Source organism: Narcine bancroftii, chromosome 7, assembly GCF_036971445.1.
Source record: "Narcine bancroftii isolate sNarBan1 chromosome 7, sNarBan1.hap1, whole genome shotgun sequence".
NCBI classification, from domain to species: Eukaryota; Metazoa; Chordata; class Chondrichthyes; order Torpediniformes; family Narcinidae; genus Narcine; species Narcine bancroftii.
Genome location: NC_091475.1, coordinates 176,464,684 through 176,478,867, shown reverse-complemented (window position 1 = coordinate 176,478,867; position 14,184 = coordinate 176,464,684). Strand labels below are relative to the sequence as shown.

The following is a 14,184-nucleotide window of genomic DNA, read 5'->3' as shown; positions in this document are numbered from 1 at the left end:
ATGTGGACTTTCTTCAAAGCATCATTATTTACTTCTCTGAGTTCTCTAGCCTTTATAGTAAATGCAGATGAGATATTGTTGTTTAGGACCTTGCCCATCTCCTGTGGCTCCACACATGGAGACCTTATTCATCTTTGGGGTCCTATTCTCCCAATCGTTCCTCTTTTCCCTGAAATCTACTTGTAGAATCTCTTAGAATGAACCTTAATCTTATCTCATACCCACTTTTCCCTTTTAAGTGAACTCCTATCTCTCTGCATTGCTTAATGGATTCACTTGTTTGCAAATGTCTATAAATGATATATGCCTCCTTTATCTTGACCAGAACCTCTACATCTCTGGTCATCCAGGGTTCCCTAATTTTACCAGCCTTGCCTCTCACTCTAACAGGGACATGCTGTCCATATTCGTTCCTGATCTCTCCTGCTTGCCATTGTTTACGTTGGAAAAAACCCTCATTATTGAGGGGGAATCTTTTCAAGCCAGATTTATACAAAGAGTAAAATGGTCAAACTTGCACCAGAATTGATAGCATAATGATGCTGACACATTGCACAAATACAATTGACTTGTTTGTATTTGGCATCTGCTACCTCTTGTGCCAGTGTCCAACAAAAGTTGGCCAGCATTGATGGATTCCAGTTGCTTAACCAGTTCCCAACTGGTTTCAATGTCCCGGTGAAACCTTTCACCACGTTCGTCACTGACTACACCAAGATCAGCAGGGAAGAAGTCTCAAGTGTAAATTAGAAAATTAATTTTCAATGACATGTTGCACTTCATCGTTTTATATGCATGATATAGACTTAAAGTATGTCAGGAAATCACAAAAATGGGTTATATCTAAACAAATGGTACGTGATAGAAAAGTTTTAAGGTGATGTTCGTGATCCAGCACCCCAAAATCCATAAAATACACTCAAAGATGTTCAGGAAGAAAAATCTTAATTGGACAGTGTTATTTGAACAGATTTCCCCAATATATAGCCTTATTTTCTTCCCTCAATCTCTATTATTGAATCTCAGAGCTTTGATGCCTACAGTGCTGGTCCTTTCCCCAAAATATATTACTCCCTCCACAGAACACAGAAACTTTCACAAACAAAGGTCATTAATATTTTGGGAATATTAATGCTTTCCTGTGACCCAAGAATTAAAATGTATAGTATCTTGAAGCAGTAATAACTGGGACATATCAAAAATAATATGTACACCTCAAATTTCTCTGAGAATTGTAAGATGTGCTTTATATCCAAAATAAATATTTAAATGAACCTATGATCTGCCTTTCTCGCTATTTTGTGCAGGCAGTTGGATATGATGGTGGTAGTGTCCTAGTCCATTGCTCTGATGGTTGGGATCGAACTGCACAGGTCTGTTCTTTGGGTTCTTTGCTGTTGGATCCATATTACAGGACAATAAAAGGATTTATGGTAGGTAGAACTAATTTTCTTTTTTTCTTAAAGCTCTGTGTGATGAAAACAGTTCAGAATTTATTGTTCCACTTGACTGGGCATGTTAAATTATACTAGTTTGGATAATGTACAAACTATCATATAGGCAACCAGTTGGTTGAGCTTCCTTTTGATTATACTTGCCATGCCTGCTGGTCCTTGAACAATGGAGATTAACTTTTACTGCCATTTACACTATTAGTTCCAAAATAGCCTACAAATTAAAAAAAAATGTTTAGACTTGCGCTACAGTAACGGACCCTTTTCGGCCCGAGTCTATGCCCACCAAATATACCAACCAACTTACAATCCCTGTACATTTTTGAATGGTGGGAAGAAACTGGAGCACCCAGAGGAAACCCATGCAGACACTGGGTGAACATACAAACTCCTTACAGTCAATGCTTGATCAAACCAGGTCCGTGGCGCTGGGAGAACAATGCGATAACTGCGACGCTAATCCTGTATTATTTCCAGCCTGAATTGAAATTTGTCATGACTTTATCACTGAGAAGGATATTTAAATGTAAGTGTTTCACTTCTCATTGCCATCATCCCACATTTTGGCAAATAAAATTCCTGCATAATTGATAGCAGGTAGAATATGATTCAAAGTATATCACTCAGTCAATAGAATTGAAGCCACAAGAACCAGGTAGCTGTAATTTGCTATTACTTCGTGTTTCATAAATTCTAGAATGATACCTACTGTCGGGTTGGGCAGGAGTAAATCTCAACCCCTTCCCATCTCTCTGCAAATTAAACTAATCTTGTCCTTTTGCCTATCTGAAACAAGTGTTCTGCAAGTTCTTTGCAATGTAGGCCACCTTGGGTACCATTTGATTCCCAAATTTGGGGAAAGAATGTATCCTTTACAATATGCTGCTCACTGAAGGAGAAAGGATTGCAACTCCAGCTGCCAATATAGCTTTTACTGTGATGCCATTTCTTTACGTAATTGTTTTGTTGACCTAGATTAATTTTACCATGATTCATCAAGGTTTCAGGTGGCCCATTTGTTCAAGGATGCAGATAAGATTTTTCACACATTGTCCCTCTGAGTATCTTCAGAAATACCTTCCCTTGATTGTTACTTTGTGTGCATCCCACAATCGTACCCTTTTGTAGTTAATCTTTCAATCATGGTCAGTAGTTGTAGATGCTCATTTTTAATGTTGATAGTGTAATTAGGAGCTGATGTTGGGGATGTTAGTTGGCAGAAGAACTGAAGGCTTCATTTATCCTGTCACCAAACAGGCGAGTGGATTTGGAGAATTTTGTAGATATAGGATGAGTGGTATCTTTACCTTCCCCTGCAGCAGATAGTTCCAAGTCCCAGAGGCAGGTAAGAAGCTGAGAATTACTTCTCCCCGGTGATTTTTATGCCAGATTTGATCCCTTGACCTTTATCACATTTTTCCTCAATTGGATCTTCTGGGATTGACTTGGAGTCCATCTCAAAATATAGGTGCTTTCTTTTCCTGCATTTTTGAATAATGAAGCTTGGTGACCTTGTTTCTGGTGTGTAAGCACGTAGTTTGAAATTGTGCCATTAGTCCTACAGATTTTCTTCTCCTCAGTGCAAAGTTTGTTGGAGATGTGGTGAGATGATGAGAGTTTACTGTCATGCACAAGTACAATGTATTGAAATTGAAGAACCTGATTGCGACAGCTACTCAGGAATGTAAAATACACTAATAAACAAGTAGAAAATAAATTACCATAAGAAAATCAATATAAAAGGATAAATAATCAGAGGTGCAGTTTGTGCAAAAGCATGTGATCATACAAGAGTACATAGAGATCTTTGGCCCTATTCTATAAAAGAACAGGAAGATTCATGCGCCTGATTGCTGTGGGAGGAAATAAAACATTCATGAATGATATTGACAGACTTCATGGTTCTGTACCTTCTGCCTGAAGGGAGCAGTGAGAAGAGAGCATGACCAGGGTGATAGGGATCCTTTATAATATTGGTGACTTTCTTGAGACAGCAGCTAAGGTGGATGTCGTCAATGGACAGGAGGTGCAGTATTGGTGGAAGTGGGTGTGGGGAAAAAAATGCAGCCTTCCTTGAAGTTAGACTTTGCTGAGATTGGCTTTGTTGTCCACCTGTTTGTTAGGACTATGGATTGTATAGCAGCCTGATTCAAATTTAAGATGGAAACAATCTTCTGCAGATGGAATTTAAGGTGAATAGGAGTTCAAAGCTTTGGTGAGATTGAGAAGGATAGGCATTTTTGCTTATATTCCTGCATTTCTCTTGTTGCATACTTTAAAAATCTGAATCTTTTAAAAATGATCTGAATCCACAATGTGATTCGTTGCACACTGGCCAGTGGGTGGTGATTGACGAGGATTCTAGCAATAACTTTTCCTGTGGGAGGTATAATCTGCAGTTCATACAGATAGTTTTGCCCTTCTTGAAAGTGGTCATGATAGCGGCACTTTTGAGGTCTGCTGATGTAGCTTCATCTTCTCAGATGTGGACTGCAGCTACTTCATGCTGAGCTTTAGAACTTTAGACAGGATTCCATCTGCTCCCAAGGGTTTTGTCGGTCTTTTCAATCTTGTGACAAAAAAATTTCTGGATTGGAATCTCATTCATGCCATTGGAGAAATTAAACAGTTGTAGAGACACTTGAATGCTGCGGTCCTGCAAGAACTCATGATCTAAATGAAGATGATGGTTGGAAAGAAGGCAGAAGGCTAAGCAATTAGCTGACAGGCATGGTGTGACTGGGTTCTTCATTGCTTTCTGCTCTCCAAACATGCATAGTCCCATCCTACAAAGCTTAGAATGCAGGTATATTTAAAAGATCTCTTCAAAGACTTCGACCATGATTCTATTCTTGATGTGAATGCTTTGACTCAATTGCATTGCAGCCTCTTTAGTCCATTTAGTATCATTCCTGAGACAAGTCATGGTAAAGACAAGATGCCAACTTAAAAAAAAAACAAGGCATCTGAAATATTAGATGGCATAGTTAAAGTAACATAGAAACTTAGAAACATAGAAACATAGAAGATAGGAGCAGGAGTAGGTCATTCGACCCTTCGAGCCTGCTCCGCCATTCAACAAGATCATGGCTATTCTTAAAGTTCAGTACCCCGTCCCCGCCTTCTCTCCGTAACCTTTAATACCCTTATACTGAAGAAATATATCTAATTCCCTCTTAAATATATTTAATGAACTTGCCTACTGCCCTCTGTGGCAATGAATTCCACAGATTCACCACCCTCTGGGTAAAGAAATTCCTCCTCATCTCGGTCCTAAATGGTTTGCCTATTATCCTCAAACCATGGCCCTGGGTTCTGGATTTTCCCATCATTGGAAACATCCCATCTGCATCCATTCTGTCCAGTCCTGCCAGAATTTTATATGTCTCTATGAGATCCCCTCTCAATCTTCTAAACTCCAGGGGGTACAATCCCAATTTACGCAATCTTTCCACATAAGTCATTCCTGCCATTCCAGGTATCAGCCTGGTGAATCGCCTCTGCACTCCCTCCATTGCAAGGACATCCTTCCTTAGATAAGGTGACCAAAACTGCACACAATACTCCAGGTGTGGTCTCACCAAGGCCCTGTGCAGCTGCAGTAAGGTATCCTTGTTCCTATACTCAAACCCTCTTGATATGAAGGCCAACATACCATTTGCCTTTTTAACCGCCTGCTGTACTTGCATGCTCGCCTTCAGAGACTGGTGTACAAGTACCCCTAGGTCTCTCTGCACTTCCCCATCTCTTAATCTATTGCCATTCAAATAGTAATCTGCCCTCCGGTTTGTATTACCAAAGTGGATAACCTCACATTTATCCACATTGTAGTGCATTTGCCATGTATCTGCCCAGTCCCTCAATTTATCCAAATCACACTGGAGCTTCCTGACCCTCTCTTCCGCTATTACACAACCCCTCCTAGCTTAGTGTCATCTGCAAATTTGGAGATATTACATCCAATCCCCTCATCCAGATCATTAATGTAAATTGTGAACAGCTGGGGTCCCAGTACAGATCCCTGTGGTACCCCACTGGTCACCGCCTGCCACTCAGAAAATGAGCCATTTATCCCAACTCTCTGTCTTCTACCTGCCAGCCAGTTCTCAATCCACATCAATACTTTGCCCCCAATCCCATGAGCCTTGATTTTGGAAGCCAGTCATTTATGCGGGACCTTATCGAAGGCCTTTTGGAAGTCCAGGTACACCACATCCACTGGCTCTCCCCCATCTATTTTACCGAACAGTTAGCACAATGCTATTACTTCGCCAGTGATTGGAGTTCAAATTCGGTGCTGTCTGTAAGGAGTTTGTAAATTCTTCCTGTGACTGCGTGGCTTTCCTCTGGGTGCTCCAGTTTCCTCCTATCCTTCAAAAGGGCCTGTTACTGTGCTGTATGTCTAAATTTAAAATATTGCAAATTCCGTTCATTATGTTATCCCAGCATTAAACATACTCAAATCCCTCTCCTAATTGTTATTTTAGATAATACAAGGTCACATTAAGTGTTGTAAATAAGAAGTCTTCTATGAATATTTTGTATGTTTATAACTAATGTGTTTTCTATTGCAAGGTTTTGATAGAAAAAGACTGGATTTCATTTGGTCACAAGTTTGCTGACAGGTAATGCAAGTAATATTGGTGTGAAAACTCTTAACTGTGGTAAAGGCTGCTTTCATTCTAGATATGAACTAAGAGAGAGCCATAAGTGTTCACTTAAATGAGCACTTCTCATTTAAAATCAATTTGCTATTCTGTCAGGTTATAATGTGTTTGATCTGCAGTATGTGTTTCAAATCAATTTATTTTGATTTGTTTCCTTTTTTCAAAACAATCCAATGATAATGTACGGTAAAACATTGGTCTCATTTCATCAATCAAGTTTTACAAGGAGCATAGTTCCAATTATTTTCAAAATTGTGGCAAAAATGCATTTTGCATAAATCGAATGCTTGCACGTGACATCTTGTGTCAGCCCCTGGACTGCCGGCTAACAAGGAAATAGTTTTAGAGTGATCTCTTTTGTATGTTAGCAAGTTATATAGTGCAAAATAAGATCACATGAACAACAAATGCAACAAGTCACTGATCCTTAGAATCAGAATTTATTATCACGAAATTATTTTTGGCGGCAGCATCACAGTGTGCAAATATTGCGATGAATAAATTGGAGCAAAAAGAAGAGAAAGTGAGGTCAGGTCTGTGATTCATTCAGATTTCTAAACAGTTGTACAGGCTGTTTTGTCCGTTTGGAAATCTGATGGCCATGGGGGAAGAAGCTGTTTGTGTGCTGCTGGGTGTTTGTCTTCAGGCTCCTGTACCTCCTTCCTGATGGTAATGTGAAGAGACGGTGGGTTGGGTGGTGAGGGTCCTTGAGGATAGAAGCTGCTTTCTTAAGGCACCACTTCTTGTAGATGTTTTTAGTGGAACAGAGACATGATAGCACTGGCCGAGTTTACGACTCTGTAGTTTTTTTTCCCTGTAGTGCATCTCCATAACAGACAGTGAAGCAACCAGTCAGAATACTCTTCACGGTACACCTGTAGAAAGTTGCAAGAGTCTCTGGTGACAGACCAAATCTCCTCAAACTCCTTTGATTGCATTGATATGGAGGTCCCAGGACAAATTTTCAGATGTTGACACCCAGGAATTTGAAGTTCTTAACCCTTTGCCCTGCTGACTCCTTAATGAGGATTGGTGCATTCTCCTGATTTCTCCTTCCTGAAATCTGCAATCAGCTCCTTAGTTTTGTTAATGTTGAATGCAAGGTTGTTGTGACACCACACAACTTGCTGATCTATCTCCCTCCTGCATGCTCCTCATTGTAGTCTGCTGGTGACCGTGGTGTCATTGGCAAATTTTTAGATGGCATTTGATTTGTGCCTAGACACAGACATGATTGTAGTTAGTGGAGCAGTGGTCTAAGCACATGTCCTTAAGGTGCATCTGTGTTGATTTCAGTGAGGAAGAGACATTGTTTCCAATTCGTACTGAGGTTATTGGTTGAGGGACATAAACATAATGTCATATTTTGTGACTCTACTTTGAGATAATTTATGTCATTTGAACAGGCTGTTTTTATTTTGTATGATATGGCAGACACAGCATATACAGTAAAATCCTTGGTATCCAGCAACTATGGGGATAAGTGTATTTTCCGGTTGCTTGAGACTTATTCTCACTAATACACCTGCATTAAGAAGAAACCGTTTAAAAGACAAAAATACTATACTGTACTTTCACTGAACAAACTTCAATTGCTTGAAAATAAAAACCTTGAAGCATTTTGCTTTATTTTCAGTCACACTCTTTGAAAACATTTAACCAGCACTGAAGCTGCCTGAGAGATGAACAATAACATTATAGATAATTAAGCTCCCCTCCCCCAAATTTCCAGATAACTCTTACTAAGCAGGCAAAAGGAGACATTTTAAGTAAGTCACCCCAACGGCGAGTGGCATTAACCTGCTCTTTATTCTGGGTGAAGTCATTTTATTCAAACACCACTTTATTCAAACAACTGCTTGGAGCAAAGCACAAGCAACACACTCCACTGGCTGAATATTTGCTCCCATTTTCACCAAAGGTTTATGTGTTACTTCAGAGAACATTTACTTTTACAATTTTAAACGTGTATTTTTTTACCTATTATTTTATTCTTATTTATTTTAATTTTTAAAATTTACTTGCTTTTATTTGCTGGTTGCTTGAGGCAGAGATAGTTTTACTGTAATAGTATCCACAGAGGAAAGAGCCTTTTTATTTTAAAATTGCTATTATAGGGCCTGTCTTACCTTATTGTCTTTTATACCAGAATAGTGCTATTGTTTGGTTTAAAAATAAGCGTATAAAAACATGGTGAATTATATATTTTGTTTTTCTTCTTGGCTCCTTTCTATTCTGTAGATGTGGTCAACTTGATGGGGACTCTAAAGAAATATCTCCAGTGTTTACACAGTTTATTGAATGTGTATGGCATTTGACAGAACAGTTTCCTTGTGTTTTTGAGTTCAGTGAAACTTACTTGCTTGAGATCCATGAACATGTTCATTCCTGCCAATTTGGGAATTTCATTGGAAACTGCCAAAAGGAACGAGAAGACATGAAGTAAGTGATGTTGCGCATTAGTTAGTAATTTGGTAAAGTGAGAGAAGTACAGTGTTTGTACGACTCAGCACAAATATGAAATATTTATTTTGGTGCAGCAGGTTTGAGGTTAAAGTTGTGTGCATTATAGAATTAATTTTTGTATGGTCTAACAGGTAGAATTATGTAACTAGATTAATAATGCTTTGATTATTGAGATGCAATCAGTGAATAACTACCACAATATACCTCAAAAATTGTAATTATTTAGAAGATTGTGAACTGAAATGTAAATCTTACATAAATTCAGCTTGCCATGACAAATTGACCAGAATTATTGACAATTGATCTATAACATAAATATTGCTTTAGAAAATTATAGAAAGAAAATGTTATTATAACAGAAGCAGATAACAAGAAGAGGTAAGGTGAGAAACAATAAAGATAGGACAGCATATTGATGCAAAGGATTGATTGCTCACCATTCCTCATTTTAAAGGACTTGTGTCTTGTTTTATGAATATCAGCATTAAATTTATTGTGGCTGCAACAGAGTTCTGTGATTTAATCCTGAATAATTAATTATCTCCATTTTAAATTTAATTGAGAATTGATGGTTGCTTAACAATTAAATTTGATCAATTCTGTTGTTTTTAAACACTATTCTTGAAAAAACAGTATTTATAATTTTTTGTTTGTATAGGATTCAACTCAAGACTCATTCCTTATGGTCATTTCTTTTGGAAAATCAACATAAATACTTGAACCCGCTGTATGACCCTAATCTTCCCTGCGTACATGAAGTGCTTAAACCAAACACTGTCTCCTTCAACTTCAAGTAAGTTTGAATATTTGTCAAAACTGTGTGCCAAAATGCAACTTTTGTTTTTCTAATTTCTAATGCTTAATTGCATTTACAGGTTTTGGCGCTGTATGTATCATCAGTTTGATAAAAAAATGCATCCCAGGCAATCACAACTTGGACTCGTTCTGTCTCTCAGTGAACAGAATAAACAACTGGAGATTGAAGCCAAAAAACTAGAGGAAGTGAGTTGATACAAGTGTTGTGACCCCACTTCAGTACTGTATGATGTACCATACTTGCATAAAACAATATTTTGTTTACTCAGTGACCAGGAACAAGTAGGCTACTACTTTGCAATAGCGACATTAAGATTGGTCAAAGTGCCAAAAAAGGTTCCTAATAACTTCTCATGAAGGACTTCCCTTATTTCTTTAATACAGTCCAGTATGAATTGAGATCGAATACACTTGGAGATGTTCTTGGAGATCTCATCAGAGGATCTACTATCCAGCTGTTAGTTTTTCTTCCCATGGGCCTTGAGAAGTAGTAATGTCAAACCACATTTTTAAAATGCTCAGTGGTTTTGTTTGTGGACTACACAGTCATATTCAGGAGATCAATCTTAAATATTTGCTGATATGAAGGGTATTTCAGTCACTCCTACTGCATATCATCTTAACCGTGTGACTTTTGATCTGTGTTTTGTTCATACCAAAGATTTCACAATTAATTGAGAATTTCTGTTTTTTTTAATATATAGGAAATAATAAAAATGGGGGAAAAACCACATACTATTATCAAAAAAGAACCTTTTCATTCGGTTAGCTATTTATCACAGATGCTGAAGACCACTGAAAATATGCGCATAGGACCACAAACAATGGTGCAAAATAACTTGATTAGAACAGTGGAAGGAGGCAACATGTCTGAAGATGGATGCAAAGAACTCGAATCTAATTTCTCTAAAGCTGAGCCCACATTGGTTAATTTGGAACTTGGCATGGCAAAAATGACCTGCTAAATCAGAAGGAGACAGTCTTTGTAGTTTAGAAAAAGATACATGGCATTCCATGTATCTGTTATCATTGCCACAATTATTCTTTTGATTTTCTTTTGAACTTTTTAAATTATTCATGGTTGTCATATATCTAACAATGAATTAATTCTGAACTTCAATCTAAAGATGTGTACAAGCCTTGATCTAATTCAGATCTAAATTGGTGAGGTTTCACTGACCAAAAATTGTGAATTTAGTAGTTATAAAGTGACCCTTCATTCAACTGATACAGTCTAAACATCTTGCAGTGTGTTCTATTGAAGATAAATTACCTGCAATGAATGTTGGGCAGTGCAGTTGATGGTATTGGTTCTTTGAAAGTAAGTGATTGTTGAATCTTTAACATTACTGCAACTCAATGAGAAATTAATTATTACTGGTTAGAATAGAATTCTGTTTACATTTTATTGATGACTAATACTGTGTAAATTCAGTGGAACAACCCTGTTATGGTGCAGCTACCAAAGTGTAAAATCTGCTGTGAGACTGCTTGTTATGTTAGGTCCAGTGTAATGAGTACAAGTGTCCTTGCAGAAAGCTTGACGACATCCCGGAAATGCAGATTTTACGAAGAGAAATTAGCTGCATATTCTGAACATTTTACCTTAATATTTAAAATACTAAATTGTGCTTTCAAGGAAACTGACAGTGCATTGGCCACATCAATTAATATACATTTATTTTTGAAACTTGGTATGGCAAGGATACCGATGAGTCATCAGAATTTTGTGGCATCTCGCTCAGAAAATAGTCAATTCATTTGTTAGGGTCTGTAGTTCATCGTCTGTTTACTTGATTGCATTGGATACCTCTCTCTTCAGGAATTAGATTTTTTTTAAAACTTGCACTAATCCAGCCTTGACAAGTTGTCCTCTAAATATAACCAACTTTTGTTTATGGATTGGCTATTTTTATTTTGCAAGTGTGAATTGTATTAATCTATTGTGACTGGGTAAATGAATATGGGATAGTTTGATTACTGCATCTTAATTATCTGAGGCTTGTATGTGTGTAATAAGAAAATTTTTTCCTTCCTATAAATGGCTCCTGGGATTGCAAGAAACAAACAAATTGGATGTAAATAAGTTGTGGTAGCTGAAATCTATTTATTTGTAAAGATAGAAAATACTTGCTTTGTGCTAGGCATACTCCTTGATAAGTAGATATCTTCTGAATTGTTGAAAATATTGTAATTTTTGTAGTCACAGGACACTATTATTAGAATCAGTATGAAAATATTTGATTCTTTCCTGATCTTTCATGTTCTCTGAAATGGTTGATTTGTTTCCAATGTTTTGCATGATTTTGTTTTAGAATACAGTGTACTTTAGTTGAGTACGTCCACGTACCATAGAAATAATATAAAAGCAGAATAGTAGTTTGGCATTATGAAATATACAGTGTATTTCCAGAGTCCATTCCTATGTGAGAACCTTTTCATATTCCTCAGGGTTTATGACTGTTCCTTGCAGTAATACTACTGAACTTGATATGTTTACAGAAGTTGAACACAAGCTTCAGAAAGTTGGAGTGAGATAACAGATATTAAATAATTAGAAAGCTATTAAAATTGTTTTATTTTGTAAATAATAAATGTGCAATACAAAGAATTGACTAGCAACCGTTTAAGCCACTTTAAAAGTCATTATTTTAAAACTACTGATGAAATATACTCAAGTAATTCCAAAATTTTCAGATTTTCACAATGTAAAGCGAGCCTGCAGAAGCAGAGTTGCATAAAAATATTAGCAGGTTCTGTAATGAAGAATTTGAAGAGGTGTGCAGGAAATTCTGTTGTGGCATTTGTTTTCTGTTGATACATTTGCACTTTATAGTAATAAATAACAATTTAGAATACTTAAAATTCATGGAATGGCCCACACTAATAATTTACTAAATGTGGAGGACTAGCATGCATTCAGGTGTACACCTTAAATATGGATCTAACAGAAAGCTCTTATTCAAGAGACCACTGTACAATTTTCTAATGTTAACTTTAAATCATATAGGTAGTGCCTGCGGTTCTCCAATATGCAAATATGCACAATTGGGAGCAAAGCTTTGTATTGGAAGTGAACATTTAGAAAATTGGCCTTATTAGTATTTTCTGGGACATGAAACCTTATTCTCTCTTTGAATGAAGTGCCATTAATGGGTCTATCATTTAACATTTATTTCAAGTACAAAATGGTTAAATATGTAAGACAAATGTGTGTACAGCACTTTAGCATTCTAGATAAACACAAGTTCCTTGCCTTTCATTGTAGGCGACAGACATTCAAAAATATCTTCACTCAATATGTAACTATATACACTATATCAACAAAATGTGGAAAATTGTATTTTAAATGTTAACAGTGGCCTTGTTTTTAATTGGTAGAACCCTTAAATGAGCAATGTAATGTAGATATGAGCGAAGGTTTTCAGCATGTCTAAATTAGTCCCCTTTCTATCGGGGGGTGGGGGGGGGCCAATTTTTTTGACACTGCCTTTCGTTTGACACATTGATTGAGATTGCAAAGTATATGCTTGATTGGCAGAGTAATGTGAAATTTGCTCAAAATAGCAAAGGACACAAATTAAATTTGAATTAATAATGAGAAACGAGCTGGTGAAAGTTCACAGACTAATTCAATGGTTCATTTAGATAACATTCACCTATTTTAATTAATGTATAATGTATAAGATCTAGTTTAACTAAATTTCAGGGACAGAAAGAGCTGTTTAAAAAAAATTTTTTTTCAATGTGAGTATTGCATGCACAGGCAAGTTTTCCCACTGTGGGTGCCTTTTACTCCACAACAATCTTTAAAGGCCTTTAATGAGAATTGGTGCTTTATTCCGGGCATAATTTGAATATTGCGGTTAAAACTTTTGCTCCATCTTCTTCCAAAAACCTGGCTAGCATTTAATGATGAAACACAAACACTGTAGATGCTGGTATCTTGAGCTACTGAAGTAAGCCAGTGGGCCAGGCAGCATCCAAGGGTAGAAATAGTGTGTCAAAAGTTTTGGGTTGGGACCTTTTAGTCTCAATAAAGAACCCTAATTTGAAATGGTGACTGATCGTGGATTCTGCGTTTTCTGGCATTTACTGCCTGCTGATTTGAAGTTGATGCTTCTGTTACAGTAGCTGTTCTGTAATGAAAGAACTGCTCACACAGATGTTTGCAAGGAATATTTCAGTTAAAATAAAGTTGTCAAAAAGACAACGTTTTTGGATTTTAAAGATACTGGTGCAGGTCATTCCATAGCAATGGTGAGTAATTATTGGTTGTGACCAATTTCTAGTGTCATAATTTATAAATGTTATTGAACTTTAGTTTAAAAATAATTGTGATATTTCTTGCCTGTGTTTTAAACTCATTGAAAATTTTTAAAACTTAAAGAATGATGTGGTGCAAAGTATTTTGGAAAATATGATGTAGAAATAATGGTATCAAAGAAAAATAAATTAAATAATTCCATCAAGTCTGTCTTCAAGATCTAGTAAAGTCTAGGTTTTATCTACCCAAAAATGTTGTAAATAACAATGAACTCGTGGATGGTTGAAACAAATCAATGTCAAATAATATTCAGAAAATAAATTACACAAATGTAAAAACAAGGAATAGAATACTGTACTGGTTTTAAATGTCTTTTTGTGTAAATAATAATCCTACCTCTTTTATCAAGTATAGTGTATCTGTTTTGCTCTATGGACCAATAAATAGAAGGGTCCTAGTTGTAATTCTATAGAAATGCTGTACAGTGTGTATTTGTTATACTTGTAATCAGAGT

At 36.6% G+C, this 14,184-nt stretch overlaps 1 protein-coding gene and 1 long non-coding RNA gene across 6 annotated transcripts in view; one reads left to right on the top strand and one right to left on the bottom strand.

Moving 5' to 3' along the window:
- mtmr6 (myotubularin related protein 6) overlaps positions 1-14,145 on the top strand; it is a 55,679-nt gene extending 41,534 nt beyond the window's left edge. For both annotated transcript variants that reach the window (XM_069891438.1, XM_069891437.1), the window contains exons 9-14: positions 1,308-1,433; positions 6,030-6,079; positions 8,363-8,563; positions 9,246-9,380; positions 9,463-9,589; positions 10,108-14,145. In XM_069891438.1, the coding sequence (XP_069747539.1) occupies positions 1,308-1,433; positions 6,030-6,079; positions 8,363-8,563; positions 9,246-9,380; positions 9,463-9,589; positions 10,108-10,368 (900 nt within the window). In that variant the 3' untranslated portion in view covers positions 10,369-14,145. The remainder of the gene's footprint in view (positions 1-1,307; positions 1,434-6,029; positions 6,080-8,362; positions 8,564-9,245; positions 9,381-9,462; positions 9,590-10,107) is intronic.
- LOC138739429 (uncharacterized) overlaps positions 6,554-14,184 on the bottom strand; it is a 112,696-nt gene continuing 105,065 nt past the window's right edge. Inside the window, exons 3-5 of one of the 4 annotated variants that reach the window (XR_011342237.1) lie at positions 10,677-10,752; positions 8,481-8,536; positions 6,554-7,339 (exon numbers count right to left, since the gene is read on the bottom strand). This is a non-coding gene — a long non-coding RNA (uncharacterized lncRNA). The other 3 variants (XR_011342236.1, XR_011342238.1, XR_011342235.1) reach the window with 3 other exon arrangements.